This window comes from Acomys minous, assembly GCF_964271855.1.
Source record: "Acomys minous genome assembly, chromosome: 2".
Classification (NCBI taxonomy): Eukaryota; Metazoa; Chordata; class Mammalia; order Rodentia; family Muridae; genus Acomys; species Acomys minous.
The window spans coordinates 64,716,500-64,736,210 of NC_140484.1; the positions used below are offsets into that span (position 1 = coordinate 64,716,500).

General features: G+C 46.8%; 1 protein-coding gene across 2 annotated transcripts in view; it reads left to right on the plus strand.

Moving 5' to 3' along the window:
* Nucleotides 1–4,336: 4,336 nt before the first annotated feature.
* The window catches only part of ADAM12 (ADAM metallopeptidase domain 12), a 320,214-nt gene continuing 304,839 nt past the window's right edge, over nucleotides 4,337–19,711 (plus strand). Inside the window, exon 1 of one of the 2 annotated variants that reach the window (XM_084751157.1) lies at nucleotides 4,337–4,805. In XM_084751157.1, coding sequence (XP_084607283.1) covers nucleotides 4,715–4,805 — 91 coding nt within the window. In that variant the 5' untranslated portion in view covers nucleotides 4,337–4,714. The remainder of the gene's footprint in view (nucleotides 4,806–19,711) is intronic. The other variant, XM_084751158.1, reaches the window with a different exon arrangement.

Here is a 19,711-nt window from a genome sequence, read left to right on the forward strand (position 1 = left end):
CTTGAGTCTTCTCTGCAGTTACTGTAAGGGAGACCCCGCCTCTTCCCCTTCAAGAAAAACTGGCTGGAGACCAGACGTGGAGACCCCCAACTTATTCCCAAAATTCTTTCAAGTTTTGCTTAGCCTCAATAAACCTAGGCTCTCCTGCCCTCTGGGAGCCTGTGTCGTGTTTTGAGGAACATAGGAACCTGTATTCACTGCTCACAATCGAGGGAGGTGCCCTTGGAGGAGACACAGACATGGATGTTTGCGTCAGTAAATGTGTGCTGGGGTATTGTGGCGTGACCGGTTGCCCACCTACCCTGCAAAAGGATCTGATGGTGCAATACAAAGCTCATTATCTCACGGCATTCTGTACGTCAGGATTTTGAAGGCAGCTTTCGCTCAGGCTCTACTTTGGGTCTTTCCTAAGGTTGCAGTCAAATACTGTCCCAAGCAGCTGTCACCTGAAAGCTTGGCAGAGACTGGAAGAGCCTCTTAGGGAACAGCTCCTTCATCCCCCTTCCCCGCCCCTGGTCAGATCCTGGCTTCTGACCTCAGTCCTCCACCACAGTGCTGCGTGAGCACCTTCGCAAGGTGTGTCGGGATTCCCTTAGGCTGAGTGACTTGAGTCAAAATCGACTCAGGACCCATACACTTCAGCGGAGCATGTCACCGAGGCCAAAGGGGCTGTTCTGTCCACCCGGAATTAAGGGATGAGCATCCTTGAACACTTGGCTCATTCTTGGGAGTCCATCTCTTTTTGTGGAAATCCCGTTTGTCTTTCTTCTCGTGTTTCCGGGAATAGGAGTCTCAGGGATGTCTCAACAACTGGCATCCCTTCTACCAGATGATGCTGTGTGGTGAAGTCCAACTGGAAGGTACCATATAAATACAGATGGGGCGCCCTTTCCTTCTGTCCGCATTGACTCCTCCACCTTCACCCTACTGAAGCATTGAATCTGTGTGGTCACTGGCTCTGGAAGCCTGCAGCTGCCTGGAAGAGACTCCCAGGGCGTGGGGGCTGGGGTCAGGATTCTGTGGAGGTGAAGACCTAGGAAGACAGGAAACATAGGAAAATGGATGATGTTTTCTACAGGGAGAGAGAGAGAGAGAGAGAGAGAGAGAGAGAGAGAGAGAGAGAGAGAGAAGGAATTTCAGTCTAAGAGATGGAATTAACAAGATTTCCAAGAATCTCAAATCGTCCAGGGGCCATTGTGTTTGTTTACTTTTGAGCAAGCCTTGGGAACTGTGCTGGGAGAGAGAAAAGCTGTTTTGTGAGCTGTCTCAAGTTCCATCAATAGGTCAAGCTGCCCACACTGGAGAGGCTGCCTGTAAAATCTCAGCCGAGGGAAATTTGCCTCCGTGTTTCCTATTGCTTGTACTCAATGGGAATTGAGCTAAATGCAAGCTTGGGTAAGAAATAAGTGCCCCCCTGTTCATTGTGAATGCCCAGGCTGTTAAGACAAAAATAGCACACAGGAAACAGTACTGCAAAGGTCAATTCTTCTAGAAAGGAAGGGACAAGCAGCCATCTATCTGAAATTTTAATGAGCAGATCCTGGCCTCTGACCCCACACCATTACCTAACAATCCAGTATTGAATGCCATGTCGGCTTCCATTTCCTGTGAACGAGGAGGCAGAATTCCCATCCGAAGGCAGACCATCTGCCGGACGCCAGCCTTGCTCTCTGCCTAGCTGGCTGTGGTTGCTGTGAAGTTTTTATGGATAGAGCAGCAGCCAGGCCCAGGCTTCACAGCCACGGTGGATCAGAAGGCTGGGAAGACAGGGCTTGCGGCTGGATTTTTTTTTTCTTTTCCTGCAATGGCTGTTCGGTGTCAGTCAGTCAAACACCAAAGATAGTCTTGGGGCACATTTGGCCTTTTGGAGACAGCTTTGCAACTTCTATGCTTTAAAAAAAAAAAGTGTATCATTATTATTATTTCTTACAGTAAAGAGCAACGGCTGAATAATAAAGTGAAAAGAAATGGATATTAAGAGAGTGTATAAAGCCCCCAGAACACATGAATAAACCATTTCTGTGATCAGTGGTTTGGGCTAACAGCTTTGTCTGTCCTGAAGCCAGGTCAGTCTAGGTGACCTCAAAGGAGACAATTTCCGAGCCTTTTGCTTCATGTCTCTGATATTCTACAGAACAGTAGTCTTTTAACAAAGCACAGAATTTTCTAAACCTGACCTTCTCTGGTCCTTTCTCAGCGGAACCTCAATGTGAAATCCCCTGTGTCTCTACTGAGCACCCTAGGGAGTGGAGCCAGTGGGTGGAAGTCCCTGCACTGGGTCCTCAGTGCTCAATATCACCAAAGAGGTGTGGCTTAAAACAGATGCTAAGAGGGAAGGTTGGATCGCAGAGTCAAAGACCGCAGGCTGCCCCTAAGACAGGTCTGAGGCTGGACCCTTCACCGCGTGGCCGTAGGAAAGCCCACTTGGCGCCTCTGTGCGCTGTGGTTTCTTCGCCTGTACGTTAAAGTGCAATGAGACAGGTGGCAGCCTTTAGCGCAGATCACGTGAAGACCACGTGCCATAGATCATAGTGTAGTAAGCAAACCTGTTCATTGTTGAGTTATTGCGCACACACTGCCCAATGGTGGTTGTTTACTGGATTGTACTCTAAGATTGAAAAGACCCCCAGCTGTGGTGCCACACATCTCTAACCCCAGCATTTGGAAGGCAGATCCCAGTGAGTTCAAGGCCAGTGTGGTTGGTCTATGTAGTGAGTTCCAGGACAGCTGTGGGACTACATAGAGAGACCCTGTCCCATACAGAACAAAAAGATCTTCGAAGGTGAGAGGCATTTCTCTACAGCTTGATTTCCCATGACCCTAATGTAACATTGTTAATTCCGATTGAATGAGTGAACAAACACAAGGATGTCCATGCAAGGCTGGCTAGTGGCAGGACTGATTTCAAAGGGTTACCTGTTCCAACTTGAGTTATGGGGCCTCTCGATTTTGTTGGTTTGGGGGGGGGGTCCTATGTCACATACGAAGTAAGAGAGTGGGGCAGACTACTGCTGGTGGGAGGCAGCTGGCGAGTAACACTATTTCCCAAAGAGTGGGTAAGGAACCCAACCTTCTCCAACCCCACTCCTATCATACTGGGGATCTGCTCTACAACAGGGGAGTGGTAGTTTCGGGACAGAGTCACTGCCTGCTGGCCTGTGACTTGGCTGCAATGTCAGCAGGAGCTTCAAAAACTGCCAGGCCAAGAAAGAAGGTCCTGAGTTCACTGGCCTAGAAGGGGGCGGGGGATAACGTCCTCTTGAGTCCTTATGGGTTCTAAGACATCCCCATGTTAGGAATCACAGTGGTCCTCATTCTCCAGAGGTCTTGTTGCTTCTGGCTGGCTGGCTTCTGCGGCTTCTCACTTGCTTCTCAGGAAGAAGAAAAAAAAAAAGTCCTGTTAGGGCAACTGTCAGGCTGATGTGCAGAAAAGGCAGTTGGGGGACACCTACGACCTTTATTGGCCCTTTATTATTCCTTTATTGGCCCTTGCCTGGCTAAGGAGCATCTCATTCTGAGGACGTAGGGGGATGCCTGGCAATTGGCATCCTCTCCCTCTGGCCAACCTTGCCCACCATCCTGTTTTTGTTTGTTTGGTTTTTGAAGCAGAATCTCATTTGTAGCCCAGGTTAGCCTAGAACGAACCCGCAGTGTATCCCCTTGATAGAGTCACTTGCGGTATCCATCTTGCCTCAGCCCACCGAATGTTAGGATTAAGGGCTGAATCATGAAGCCCGGCTGGAATCTGCATCTCTAACCAGCCAAGCCAGGTGCCCCTTAAGTTTGGAAACTATCTGGACCCTTTCCTGGGTCTAGACAACTGAAAGGAAAATTCAGCCAATCTATCAGTGTCAAAAACAGCATCACATTGAAAACGCTGTGCCCAAGTGCCTGCTGCTGTAAATTCAATCTTATTCCTGAGGTGTGAGGTATGGTTTTGGGGGCTTGGGACCTGGCAGCCAGAGCCTGCCTGGCTATGCACCATATCCCAGACCTGTTCCTCGCGCCCTGCCGGTTCCGGGCTAGCCAGCAGCTAGCAGCCCAGTCATCCTTTCCAGCCTCAGTCTGGAAAGCTGGACCCCGCCGCCGCGTGTGCTCTTGGCTGACGCCACCCGGGGCCCGCAGCCACATCATCCTGAGGCTGAGAAGTGTGCGTTCCCGTGCCGTCGCTGTCACGGAGCCTGGTCTACGCGGGCGGCCCGCACACGGGGTCTGGGGGCATCCTGCATTTAGCCACCCCCGGTAGTGGGCGGGACTCGGGCGGGCGGGGACCCCGGAGCGGTCTCTAGGACCCGCGGGACGCCGCAGGCGGGCGGGGTGCGGGGGAGAGTCACTAATTTGTTCCGTGGTAATGAGAACGGCGACTGCTGGCCGCGGATCCATTGCACAAGCCCGCCCTCAGTTCTCTGGTCCCCGGCGCCAACTCGGACAGGCTGCTCATTTATTGCAACGGTCAAGGGCGGCTCGTGCCAGAGTAGCGCGCGCGCGCACGCACACACACGGGGAGGGGAGAAAGTTTTTTTTTCCCCCTCTCTTCTTTTTTCTTTTTTTTTTAAATGAAAGGCTAGACTCGCTGCTCCGCGGCCCAGGCGCTGCACGAGGGGTTCGCGCGGCAGACTCAGGGCAGTAGGACGTCCCTGGCCCGGCGCCCGCGTGGGATGCCGCAGCGCTGGCCGCGGGGCCCCCGAAGCAACTGCACGCCAAGCCGGCGACAATGGCAGAGCGCCCGCCGCGGCGCGCGCCCCCCGCCCGCGCCCTTCTGTTGGCCCTGGCTGGGGCCCTGCTGGCGCCCCATGTGGCGCGAGGTAAGTCACCCGCTCAGGCGGCTGCCCGCGCGTCCCCTCCCCGCCACCTCGCGCCAATCTGGGGGTCTCCGCGTGCCACAGCCTCAGGGAGAGAAGACGCACCGGGGCGCATCCGAGGAATCCTGGGCTTCAGCTCCTAGTACTGAGACACCCATCTCCTGCCAGGTGCCCACTTGGGGGGCGGAGGGGGGGGCTGAGGTAGAGAGAGACACTTGGCTCTGGACCTTGAAGCAGCTAGTGTCTGGATGAAAAGGCACAGCCTCCCCTCTCGGAGTGGCATTTGCTCCTAAGACTCTCAGCGTCTTGACAGTTACACGTGTCGCCTGGGAGGATGTGCGTGGGGCGTCATTTTACTGATCCGGTAGTGTAATGAGTTCCTTTACCCAGCTTTGGAGTCACCTCCCCACGGGGTTTCTTTTTCATCCCTGCTCGGACACAGCTGAGGGACGCGAGGTGGCTACGCAACCCCCCCCCCCCCCCACACACACACAGGTGTACCCGCAGCACGCTTTACTTTTTAGTTTTAATTGACTTCTTTGCCTACGTCAGCCCTTACCGATCTCAGCCTTCCCTCCCTGACTATTAGTAATGATCAAACTTTTAACAGAACTCTTTCTCCTCTGGCTCTGAAGAGCGAGAACCCACTTCAGAATTAAACGAAAGTGCATATATTAAACGCGTTTTTTACAGACTTGCGTTTTCCTGAGTTGAATCTTCTTAAAGCCGGGGCACCTGTGGATTCTGTTTGCATAATAAGAACTCACAGCAGGTGCCTTTTTAAAATTCGAGAGCTACCCTAAGTCACAAACGCGGCGTCTCCCTTCTGCCGGTAGGGGCGCTGTTCACCAGTGAATGATTTGCCTTAGCCTCAAACATACTTCTGTGATTCTATGTAACAAACATTTAGTTTTCAGCAACCAGGCCTCCACTGTCAACTGTTTCCAACACGAAACATTTTTATTTCTTAATTGTCACGGTTACCGTCCACCCCTAGCGTGTCTTCCATAATGTGACCAAACCCTAGCTCCTGTAAATATAGACCACAGCAACACAGACCAACTTGGCAAATTGATGATTAAATAAAGAGATTGCACACACGAAGGGAGAAGTATCGCTGAGAAAGACAACAACACTGGAAGACTATTCGGAGAACCCTGGGATTGGCCCACGAAAACTGCAGTCAAAGGTGTTTTTGACAGAGTTTTGTGCAAACGGATTCCTTTGAAGGTTTTACAGCAAATGTACTTTAGAAACATGTAAACTAAGTTTCAAAGTATGCCTGAGGTGGTCTTGAACTTGGCACATACTCCACACACATAAACAGAAGTCTGAGCACAGCTGATATTTTTTTTTAGAGGCAAATGTTTATTAAAATAAAGCTAATAGTGGGGAATTATTTCATGGGGGGGTGTGTTTATTACTTCATGCCTGCAGCTTTGGGGGACAGAGCCTTGGGGTCGGGGAGAACAGCTTCAGCACTGCAGTCAGGCCAACACACTTTCGGGGACTTAAATATCGTGGTTTAATATTTCAAGTTCATGGCGTGTTTGCACTTAAGAGTCTCAGGAGCACCTCTGAGTCCATGCCCCAAATCGTGTCATTGAGGATGTTTAAAATGCAAACACAGGAAGCATTTATTCATGTTGGCAGAAGAGAAGAGTCATTACTTGTCGAGGGTTGACCGTAGTCTTATTCATTACCCTGAGCTCTAGCACAGCTCAGCCCAAACACATCCAAACCAGAGTCCTGGACCCCAAGCACTCCAGTCCCAGCAATATTCCCACTATAAGATGGATGCTTTCTTTGGATGCCTCCTGCTGATGCTGCATCCCCAAGTCTCCCTTTTACAACCTAAGCCATCACCCACCAGTGTGTGTTGCCACCTCCCCAGCTCCGTCTGTCTTAGTGCACCTTCCCATCCAGCCTGCCATCACCATGCCCCTCTGCAGAAGCTTACTTGCATCACAGCAGATCTTGAGTCATATTCCTGATGTTCCTCTTCTCCTCACTCGGGGGTTCTCCACAACAGTGTAGCCAGTGTTGTTAGAGTTCATCCTGAATCAGACCATGGACTTTCCCGGTGACACCTTTCCTGGAACCCCTCCCAACCCCCCCCCAACCCCCCAACCCCCGTTACTTTTGCCTTTACGTAGCTATCTGAGAGTTTGTGTGTATGCAGGTAGCCATGGGACTACAAGTGTGCACAGTCAAGCCTGACATTTTGCCCAAATTTTGGGGGTTTGAACTCAGGTCTTCATAGTTGCACAGCAAACAACTTCCAGAGTGTGCTCTCTCCCCAGCCCCTGGAACTGGTTCTTCTTTAAGGACATGATTCACCCACTGCTTCAGGGCTGTCTGTAGTCAAGACCCTGGAATGGTCTCTCCTACCCTTCCCATACTGTCTCACATCTTTTCTAAGCAAATGACCCTTCCTTCCTTCCTTCCTTCCTTCCTTCCTTCCTTCCTTCCTTCCTTTATTTTTGTATTTTTGTGATGTGCTTGTTCCAGAAACTTCTGGGGTGTTTATTTGTATTTGGGTGATACACTTTTTGAAAAGTATTTTCTGTGTGTGGGTGTTTTGCTTGCACGTGTCTCTGCACTATGTGCTTGTATGCTTTATTCCTGGGGAGGCCAGAAGAGGACACCAGATCCACTGGAACTGGATTTTTACGGATGATTGTGAGCGGCCATGTAGGTTCTGGGATTCGAACCTGAATCTACTGGAAGAGCAGCCAGTGCTCTTAACCGCTGAGCTATCTTTCCAGCCCAGGGTAGTTTCCTGATAACATATGAATGTGTAAAGGCTGCTTTTGGTGGCAAAAATCAGAAAAACATGATCCAGTAATTTTTTTCTTACATGGAAAGCCACTATGCAGTAAAGCAGTGTAGGAGTGATTTTACAGGTGTTGCGGGCCTGGGCTCCAATCAGGGAGACTTCGCAGCCTTTGTATCTGCTCTCTTCTTAGGTGTTGATTTTTGCTCTTACACTTTTTGCCTTGTGGTCTCCTGCTGGCTGCTGGTACTTCTTATTCTCATTGCAACATTCTAGGCAGCAAAAGAGCCAAAGAGACAAAAAGCGAAGACCTACAATCCCTTCTTTTTTTCAGGAAAAAAAATATCTTTATAAGCCTTTTGGCAGACTCACAGACCTCACTGGCAGTTTATGACCGAGGACCGAGGAGCTGTAGAGGACTCTGGATGGGCCAAGTGCCCAAGACTATGGGGGATGTGTACAAAGGTATCGCAAAAAAAAAAAAAAAAGCCAGAGTTCTACAAGAAAGCTTGTGTCTGCTGGGCCCTTCATAAACACACACACACACACACACACACACACACACACACACACACGAATGTGTGTTTTTACATGTATACTATTATCGCTGCACTTGACATACAAACATTTCGTTCCTTCCATTGTCATTTGGCTCTATTTGGCTTCTATTCCTTCCTTGAGAAAAAAAAATTTTTTTAAAGAAATGAGGCTAAGTAATCTAAAAAAAAAAAAAAAAAAGTTGAGCACATTTCTTACCCATAGAGATACTTTCCCTCCCTCCCTCCCTCCATCTTCTCTGACATTCACATATTCATGCACATATACACACTTTTGTGCATATGAATATGAAACAGTATATATTATATATGTGTATGCATGTATCTACATATGCATGCGAGGTATGGCCAACGCCTAGTCTTTCTTTTGTTGCATGTGTTCTGTATTCCAGCCTTGATTGCTAGTTTGGTAGAAGTCATATGTCCTTGATTTTCACTAAAGACATTTCTGTATCGTCTCTATACCCATTACTGTTTGAGACCATGAGAAATTAACAGCATGTTCATTGTTCATTTTTAAAATACATTTTCTTTCTGGAAGTTACTATCTTCTCTTTGTGACTGCGTTGTTCACATTTTTGTGTAAACGTGCTTTCGTGGTGGTCTCTTCAGTGATCACACTGGGCACTCAGTGTAACGGCCGGTCAGACTGAGATGTCATGTGATGAGTTCTACTTTCTTGCATTATTTCTTCAGCTATTTCTTCATCTTTCCTAACATTTTTTTTTCTACTGGGGGTGGAGGGAGTAGTTCTTTATGTTTTCTGGCCCCTCTATTCAACCTAAAGATGTTTACTGCCATCTGTTTGACTTCCAAGAACTTTTCCTGCTGTATAAATTGCCTTCTTTTCATTATAGAGGTCACACCTTCTAGTCACATATAGAGAATTTCTGTTAGCTCTGAGCACATTACCTGTTGGTAGACACTCTTTGTTCACCTCAGGGTCACTGGGAATTTTGAGATTCTTTGCGCCTTTAGTAGAATCTCAGACATTCTTCAAATTTCCTATTTTTCAGTTCACTGTTGCCACTTAATACTGAGATTCTGAGCTGATTGGAACTTCCATGTGCTTCCACAGATGGATTTACTGATGGGGGAAAAGGCCACATTTTATTGGGAGGCCTCTATATATCATTGGTTCTGGCAAATGTGTTGTTTTCCCTTGGGCTTGTCAGTCCATCGTCGCCCCCCCCCCCTCTAAGAAAAAAGAATCCCTTTGTCTCCTGGTGAAGATTTTAGCCTGGCTACAGGATCTGGGAGTTCAACAGAACAGGGTTAAAGAAGACATTGTGCTCTCGTGTCGCTATTGTTTCTACTTAATGTTCCTGTTTTTAATTCAGTACGTTTGACCTTTCCTCTCTATGATCTGGCCTGGGTGGGAGTGTTCTTGAGCTCAGCAGTTCTGTGCTGCTGGGACTCCTGGATGCATTCTTGTGTCTTGGGTTTGGGAGGAAGGAAGCCACCATGGCAGCTTTGCCAGAAACTTGGAGCTTTGAATTCTCATTTCCCAGAACCATGGCTTTTATCTTCTTCAGGGATGGGTTTCTTTCTCTCCCTCTCCCCTCCCCTCCCCCTCCCTCCTTACCCTTCCTCTTCCCTCCCCCTCCCCCATCCCTCCCTCTCTTTCTCGTTCACTGTCCCTCTCCTCCTCTCTCTCTGGAGTAGGGCTGGGGATGGATAGTTATTTTTCTATTGCTGTGATGAAACGCCACGACCAAGGTAACATATAGAAGAAATAACTTATGGGGGCTTATATATAGTCTCAGAAGGTTACCTTCTATAATAGTGGAGCAAAGGCGCCAGGTATGGTGGCCGAATCAGGACTCTGGGGCCTTATGTCTTGAACTACAAGCCTGGAGAAGAGTCAGCAAACTAGAAATAGTAAAAGCCTTTAAACTCTCAAATCCTACCCCCAGCAACATACATCCCCCAGCAAGGCCACACCTCCTAAGCCTAAAAACCAGTTTCACCAACTGGGGGCCAAGTGCCCAAGACTATGGGGGAACGTTTTCCATTCAACTCACCACAGGGCAGGGCCCAGGGCAGCACACCCTTATCCCTGAGCTGTGCCCATCGCTGCACATCTCACAAAGCTTGGCTGCCTCCTTACTCTTGTTAATCTTTGGTTCCTATGGTTGTTGTTGCTGCTGTTGTTATAATAAGCAGTGTTTTGTTGTAGTTTCAAGAAGGGGCAATGGGGAAGCATGATGCTGCCATGCCCAGCTGGAAGCCAGCCACGCCTGATTACCACAGTTGACATTTTCTTCCTCCCACTGTCATTTGGTTCCTCCTCTTCCTTCCTTGTGGAAACAAACATTAAGTCCATTTCAAAGTGTTTTGAAACTTTCTTTTCAAAATTCTATGAAAGCTCAAAGTCAACATATACCTAATTAGACAAATGTTGCTGCAGCTGTGGAAATTGTGCACGCACACACACACACACACACACACACACACACACACATTTTCAAGGACGGAAGCACCATCATTTAAAGAAGCTAAGCAGATTTCTTCCTGTCCTAGATGGTGCTGTTAATGAGCTCATTAAGTTGCCAAAAAAAAAACCTTTTTGTATCAGTATATTCTAGGAGTCCTTTAAAGTCTGTTGTTCCTGCTATTTCTCTGATTTCCAACGATAGGATTGAGAAACATTTCTGAATATATACATGAGCATGAGCACACGGGCAGCCCCACAACCCACAGCCTGCACCCCACACAACCTCACAGCCTGCACCCCACACAACCTCACAGCCTGCACCCCACACAATCCCACAGGCTGCACCCCACACAACCCCACAGCCCACAGCCTGCACCCCATACAACCCCACGATCCACAGCCTGCACCCCACACAACCCCACAGCCCACAGCCTGCACCCCACACAACCCCACAGCCCATAGCCTGCACCCCACACAACCCCACGATCCACAGCCTGCACCCCACACAACCCTACAACCCACAGCCTGCACCCCACACAACCCTACAACCCACAGCCTGCACCCCACACAACCCCACGATCCACAACCTGCACCCCACACAACCCCACAGCCCATAGCCTGCACCCCACACAACCCCACAGCCCACAGCCTGCACCCCACACAACCCTACAACCCACAGCCTGCACCCCACACAACCCCACAGCCCACAGCCTGCACCCCACACAACCCCACAGCCCATAGCCTGCACCCCACACAACCCCACAGCCCATAGCCTGCACCCCACACAACCCCACAGCCCACAGCCTGCACCCCACACAACCCCACAGCCCATAGCCTGCACCCCACACAACCCTACAACCCACAGCCTGCACCCCACACAACCCTACAACCCACAGCCTGCACCCCACACAACCCCACAGCCCACAGCCTGCACCCCGCACCACAGGCTTAGACAACTCTGGACGTCAGGCCTAAGAAGTAAGGTGTACATAATCTAAACAGAAAGTTTTGGGGAGCTCTTTCTGTATCCCGTGTAACTGTCTCATTATATATGAAAAGTTAGTATTTTACCAATCCCAGAGTCTCCACATCAGCATGTAGATACTGAAAGCCACTGAGCACACTGCAGCCAGGCACTGCAGTGCTAGAGCGAGAATCCTGCAGTTTGTCCTGTTTCTGCCCTTTTCCCACAGTAGAGGACATCAGGGCTTCAGATGGCGCCTGGAGACGACAGATGCAAGGCCATCTCCATGCTAGCTCATGAGGAAAAGTAGGCCATACCCCAGCCTTGGTAAACATGCTGTAATCTGTGTACTCTATCTTTGGAATAATACAATGCTCATGGCAGTTGGAAATCCATCTGATTTTAAACAGCATTGGTAATGCAGGTCAGATACACTGCTTTCCAATTCAAATGTGCGCTCTAGTCTTGTGCTTTCGGACAGACTGCTATTTCAACCTTCCTACTTTCTGCAACTCATTTTTCATCCTGTTTCCTTGGACTTTATTTAATGCCCAATATACCTTGCCTTCCGTTGACTGATGAGGAGGAGAGGCAGAATAATTCAGACTCATATTGATAATTTTTTTTTATCCTTTAAGCTTTTATATCATCCCAAGGCTATACATTAAGAGCTCAGCTTCCTGGAGACCATCTGAAAATTTGGGCAGCCTCCTTGGATACCTGGACCTTCTGCTTGCTCCCTACTTACGCTTTGGTCTTCATAGTCCTTTCCACAGCCTTCTATGGATGCTGGGGTCCCTGGGCATGCCTCCCTGCACAGAGTGTGTAAGCACCAACATGGATTTGTACCCCAAACTTTCTTATATCACTTGACATTCAAGCCAGGAGAGGATTTAAGTAGTGTGTGTGTGTGTGTGTGTGTGTGTGTGTGTGTGTGTGTGTGTGTTAAAGGGGAGCTGTCTGTGTTCACTTGAATTTGGATGTGATCTGAGAACCTGATTTTACTTGTTTGGTTTGGTTTGGATCCTTACTATTCAGGTAACATCCTTGGAGTTTACATTAAGATTTTAAAGAAATAAATACCTTATTACATGACTCTGTATTGTTGTGTGGGAGCATGCAGGGCACATACATATGAACTCAGGTACCCTCTGAGGCCAGAAGAGAGTATCAGATCCTCTGGAGCTGTAGTTACAGGCAATGTGGGTGCCGGAAACAGTACTCAGGCCCCCTGCTTTTAAATACTGAGCTACCTCCCCAGCCAGTCTGCAATTTATAGGGGTCTTGTTCTCTGGTTAATGGAGCAATTTACACTCCTGAAATCAATTCATACTCCTGAAATGAGATATAACAAGTGTGCTAGTGACTCTTCTTGGCATCGTGACAAAATGCCTAAGAGGAACAACTTGAAGGAGGAGGGGCTTGTTCAGCTCATAGCTCAAAGAGAACATCGCGCAGGAAGGCGTGGTAGCAGGTGTCTGGGGTATGGAAATCAGATCTTAATGAGTCAGGTTGACCTGTGACCCTTGAAGCCCATCCCTCCAGCCCTGTCTGCCAGTTAGGACTTTATACCAAAGGCTCTGCCCCTCCCCAGGCTTCAGGAGCCCAAGTGTTCAAATACATCAGCCTTGGGGGATGGGGGTGTTCTCCATTCAGACCACAGCACCAAGTAAACATCTCAAACAAAAATAGTTCTCCCCCCCAGTCAATTTCAGTATAATTTGGTATAGTAAGGCAACGGTTATTGAAAAAGAATTTAAGGTTGGGAAAAGGGCCTAGAATAAGTCTCATATCTGTATTCTTTACCTGCTAGATTTTATTATAGATGAGTTGGAAGGTCTAAAATGTTAACTTTTTTTTTGTTTGGTTTTTTTGATTTGTTTTTTTGTTGTTGTTGTTTTTGGTTTTGGGTTTTTTTGTTTGTTTGTTTTGTTTTTTGGTTTTTTTTGGCAAACATACACCTGTTTTCCACCTTACCCCCCAACCTTCTTCCTCTCTGAGTCCTTGATGGGTCTTTCATATACCTCTCTTTAATCAGCCTGTGATGTTGTTTTTAGATTTACGTGTTAGGCTAACAGATTACAACATTTGCAACCTTCAGAGATTTGTTTTAGTTTTTTTTTTTTTAAGTGAATGTGTCTTTAAGATTTATTCACTCTGGCATTTGTACTTGGTTCATTCCTTTTAATTGAATGACTAAGCTTTAAATTGTGCTCTCCTCTGTTGACAAATACCTGTTTTCTCCAGCTTTTTTAGATCACAGTGGTGCGTCCTCATCCTGGCTCTTTATGTGCGAGCGTGAGCTCTGGGGGACCTATTATGAGTGAATTGCTGAGTTGTACAGTACATTCATTTTCCACTTTAATATACTTTGTTAAATTGCTTTTCAAATTGGCTCCACAAAGGGAAAAAATTCCTACTTGGAGAGTTTTGATTACACAAAATTAGGCATATTTGCTATTTTCTAGCTTTTGCGTTTTGACAAGCTAGATGTGAAATATTTTCATCATTTAACTGACATTTCCAGCACTATAAGATATTCACAGACTAGTTTTGTTTATACATTTTTTTCTGACTAGGCTATTGTTATCATCTTTTTTATTTTCCCATATTCTTTATTTTTCCTCATTCATATTGCATAGCAAGTACGGTTTCAGAAAATTTAAGAAATGGCCTGAAAACAAAACTAAAGCAAAAATTATGCACAATTTTTATATCCACCCCCAAAACAATCACTGTTCCAACATTTTATGTGTTTTTATTGCAGAATGGGAGAATTGAAGTCATATTGTAGATAATAATTTTTAGTTTGCTTTCTTTTCTTCCTTTCTTCCTTTTTTGGGGGTGCAGGGGAGTGAGGGGTGATTAATAAGTTTTTACTGGTCACTAATAGGAATAAAGGGGTTACTTGCAAGAGCATGGGTGACTCAAAACAGCAGCAGCATCACTGAAGAAGAGCCCACCCACCCCACCATCCCGGACCTGCAGCTCAATGGTCTCCAGCCTCTTCTTAGAGCTAAATTTCCTTTCCGGGCTCGCCTTGGACTCCTCTCCTGGTTGTCTATTCTTGCCACAAAGCTGAGGAGGGGCTTCTGAGAAATCCTAAGTTTCTGCTTTCCCAGAGTCTTGACCTTTCACTTACTTCCTGAGTCCCAGGAGCCCCACTTCCTCCTGAAGGGGATAATTCAGTCCAGAGGTCGCTATTCTGCAAACCTGCTCCTTCCCCAGCACTAAACATTCTTCGCGTTCTTTCTATTTTCAAATGATATTTTTATTAATTCTTTGAGAATTTCATTACTTTGACCATATTCATCTCCCTTTCTTAGTTCCTCCCAGATCCATCCCTACTTACCCAACTTAGAGCTTTCCTCCTCCTCCTCCTCCTCTTCCTCTTCCACACGTGCGCTAGTGTGTGTGCATGCATGTAACTTTTGGGAGTTCTCCTCTTCTACTGTGGGATCATGGGATCAAACTCAGGTTGTTGAGCTTTCAGGGACAGTGCCTTTACCTACTGAACCATCTCACTAACCCTGTTATCAATTTTTAACCGTTTTCTTCTTTTCTGAATTCCAAAAGAGATTTTTTTTAAATGATAATTTCTCCTAAACGTTAACTTTTACTATCGACTAAAAATGTACTCTCTATTCATTATATGAGACCAGCATCCATATCTGTGTGCATCTTAAACAAATGTACTCTCTAGTCATTATATGAGACCAGCATCCATAGTTGTGTACATCCAAACAACCTGTTATCATGGTAACAGTTGCTAGCTCTGCTTCCTATTCTGGTCCAGGGGATTTTCACCCATGGTTTCCAGGGAGGCCTGAAGTGCTTAGGTTGACAATCTGTCTTGTGGCTGTGATGGAGATCCTGAAAGATGCATTTAGGGAGGAGAACATCAGAAGTACAGAGATATTGTGCTGAACTCAGCTAGCGAGGGCTTGCCCTGAAAACGCCACATCACAGGATACCGCTAAGGGATGGGAGGACCGAGATAGAAGGAGCCCAAACCTCAGATCAAATTAAATGTTTTTTTAATTATTCTTGAGAATTTTATACATGTATACAATAATATACCATCACACTCCCCCATTTTCTCCTCCAACTCTTCTTCAAAACATCTCCTTCCCAACTTGATGTCTTTTGTTTTTGTTGATAACTCACTAAGGCCGGTTAGTGCTGCCCAGTTGTGCATGGGTGTGGGACCGTCCCCTGGAGCATGGGAACCCTACCAGTGGCTAGATCTTCAAAAAAAGAGTGACCCTCAATCCCCTCGAAGCTATGGGCGTCATCTACCCCATCTGCTCTGGAACTTTGGCTGGCTTTGTGCAGGTGAGCACAGCAGCTATGAGCCCGGGAGCGCAGTAGCCATCCAGGTCAGGTCCAGAACACAGCGTTTCACATCCTCTTCCCACCCTCCGGCCCTGACATTCTTCTGCCTCCTCTTCTATTCAGACAGGGTTTCTAATCCATTTCTTCCTCGGACTTCTCTATGAAGTGGTGTCTACCTCTGCCCGTGTTCAGAGGATGCCATGAGGTTGTGTGAAGTGCCCAGTCCACACTAAGCTGTTAATCTCCACCACTATCTTTCCCCTTTCTTTTCAAAATATCTTAATTGTTCATGAAGCTCTAGTGTTTTTATATGAATATGAAAATCTTCCTGGAGGGTTTATATAACATCCCATGCCGAGATCTCAGTTAATTTGGCAGAGAATGAGCATCCTCTGACCTCAAGGCTGCTGTCATAAATATAGGCATTTCTACGCCCTCGTACTCTCTACTGGTATGCAGGATGCTCTTTAAATGACTTCCTCCCCAGAGTCCTTGCGTAGGTCTGCAGAAGCTCTGCCTAGATGCTCTGCACACTTTTAGTAGTTATTATTTTAGATCTTTAAATCTTTAAAAAAAAAAGAGAGAGAGATTTATTTTTAGTTTTTATTTATGAGTCTGTGAACGTGTCTGCCACATGAGTGCAGGGTACTCACAGAGGGCAGAAGGGGCCATTGGATCCATGGAGCGGGAGTTGTGATCTGCCTGAGGTAGGTGCTAGGAACCAAACTTCCATCTTCTGGAAGAGCAGCAACCACTCTTAAACAATGAGGCACCTCTCTAGCCTCTGGCTCTTTAGTATGGGAAAAATAAATACACAGAAGTAGACCTCTAGGAATACCCTGTGTCTACTACTCGGCTTCTACAAGTACCAGCTCTAGCTGTTCTTGTTTTACGTATGGATGGATATACCTTTGTTGTTTTTCTAACGGATGTTTCCTGTAACTTATTGTTGGGGTATTGGTTTTGAACTCAGTGAGTGACCTGGCTTAATGTTTATTAATACTAGTAGAGTGTGTCTTTATTCTACAGAAATCCTCTGAGAATTATCATAATTCTTCATGTTATCCCCTTTTTCCTCTCAGGGGTTAGCACCTCTACTGCAGGGTAAATAGAAGCAGGCAGCATACATGCCTCCTCGCCCCCCCCCCCCCATCACAATTTAACTAAAAATAACTTTAGCTTTTGCCCTTTAGATGTGTTTCTTTTTGGTTTTATCCTTTTTCTACTGTCTCCCATGCTATGGCTAAAGGCCTATTTACACTTTAGAGATCTGTGAGTTCAGATGTTCTAAGTTCATTCTCTCCCCACACTTTCCGCTGCTACCGTTTGGTTTTTCACCTTTGCAGCTCACTAACAGAGTCTGGAGAGAACTGGCTCCTCTTAGACAGTGGTACCGCTAAGCATGAGTAGATGCTCCCACAAATATGTCACTGTTGTTTGGTAATTCAGTTCTGCTCGTTTGAAACATATGTTGTTGTCATTAATCACCACTGTTAATAGAGTATTTGGAGTCTTCTCAGCCTTCCGAACGTGTGACCCTTTGACACAGTTCTTCATGTTGTGGTGACCCCCGCCAACCATAAACTTATTTTCCTTACTACTTGATAACTAGAATTTTGCTACTATTATGAATCTCATAATGTAAATATCTGATATGCGGGCTGTCTGGTATGCGACCCCTCTGAAAGGGTCATGTGACCCACAGGTCGATTACCACTGTTCCAAGAGAGTCACCCGTGCGAGGTGTTTCCAGAGAGGATTAAGTGAGGAGGAGAGACTCACTGAAGAGGATGGCACCATCGCACAGGTTTAACCACGAGGACCATGGCTAAATAAAAGAGAGAAAAGCAGAAAGCCAGCTGAGCACCAGGATTCATCCCTCTCAGCTCCCTGGGATGTGAGCGGCATCGGCCTCCCGCCCTCACAACCTGGGCTCCTCCACCACCATGCCTTCTCTGACTCGGCAAGCTGTGAGCCAAAGTGACCATCCCTCCCCTAAGTTGCTCTTGCTGGGTATTTGGTCACAGAAACAAGGAGAGTAACTAGTGCATCCATCAAACATTGCTGGGGCGGGTGGTCGGGGGAGCTGTAGAGGTGCCATAGCCCTTAAGAGCACTTGCTGTTCATGCCGAAGACCCAGGATCGAATCCCAGCACCCATGTCAGGCAGCTCACCATCACCTGTGCCTCCAGTTCTAGGGGATCCGATGCTCTTTTCTGGCCTACAGAGGCACCTGCTTGCATGTGGTACACACACACACACACACACACACACACACACACACACACACACACACTAAATGAGTCTTTAAAGTAAAAACAATGCAGTGGGGTCATAGGGAACTCTGGTCTGGTTTTGACAGGCCAGGCATAGTCTGGCTCATCCAATATATCCGAATCCCTACGTCCCTGTGCACATCCTGCAGACTTCTCCGCTGCTGGGCTCAGCTTGCTTCTTGTTAAAGCTGTCTTCCACTGAAACTCTCTGGTGAATAAACTGTACTCGCTGTTCCCAAAGATACCTATTGTAACTCTCTCATGGGTTTACCTCCGTAAATGTAGAATTTTAGATGGACGGTTGTTTCCCCTCAAGCAGAAAGAGGCCCCTGGTGTAACCCAGACTTCCTTGGGATGGCTGTGGTCTCTTGAGGGTAATAGTTGTTTGTTGGACCTAAATCTGTCTTTTTTCTCTAGATATGGTAGGCTATGACTGTTGTCTGTATTTTCATATGTGTGTGCACATGCTTCTATATAGTATTGCTGCCATTTTATATAAGTTTATTTTTGTATGTGTTTGAAATTGAATACTTTTTATTTATTAAATATATCTGGCATTGTGTCATTATCACTCCCACCATCTTTCTCCTCTTCCCCTTCCTCTTCGCTTTCTTTCTCTCCACCTATTTTTCTTCCTCCTCGTTTGTATTTTTGTGGTGCTTGGGACTGAACCTAGTGCCTAAAACATACTCCCAAATGCACCACCTCTTAACTGCATCCCAAGCCATCTTTGTTTTACTGTTCATTCTGAGACTGAGTCTCATTAAGTTGCTCATTCCTGAGTTCATAAACCTGACCTTGGACTCACTCCATAGCCCAGACAGATATTGAACTTGTGATCCTTCTGCCTCAGCTGCCCAGGTAGATGGGCTTAAGACCTATGCCACCAGGCCAGTCAGTTGTGAAGTTGTCCCTTCCCCTCATTACTTCCTCTCTTAGTTGACATTGGACCTTATTAGTCAATGACCCTGTTCATAGCTTCTGTTTATGCCTTGATCTTTCTTTGCCTTCTATTCTAGATAATGCCTCCAAGACTAAGTTTCATCTCACCAAGTCTCCTTTTAAGCTGCGCCTAAATTACTGTTTGGACTATCTATTGACTCATGTTACATGTCCTGCTGTCTTTAAATGTTCGTTTGAGAAAGCTATACTTTGTTCCTCAAACCTGGGAGATACCTTTAAAAGTGATGCCCTTTCATCCTGGTGGCCTTTTATTTGTTCGTGTCTTTGGGTACACTATACTGTCATCCTACCCAGGTGGTTCTATTATCTCAAGGGCTTACAACAAAAATTTCATTTTTCTTTATTACCATGAATAATCTTTTCCAGAACCTTCTGCTTTCCCCCTTCCCACCTACCATCTCTATGGTAGCCCGGTGCAAAATCCAGGAACTTTTCTGTGGAACAGAGATTGTTCATGTGTGACAGGTGTTTGAGTGTTCACTTGTCTGAACCCACTCCTGTACAGCGCCCCCCCCAACTTGCAACTTTTACACCACAAGTTTACTGTAAGCTTGGTTTCCACATCCAAGTGGCAAAGACTTGAAATCCCAAGTTCCTAGTG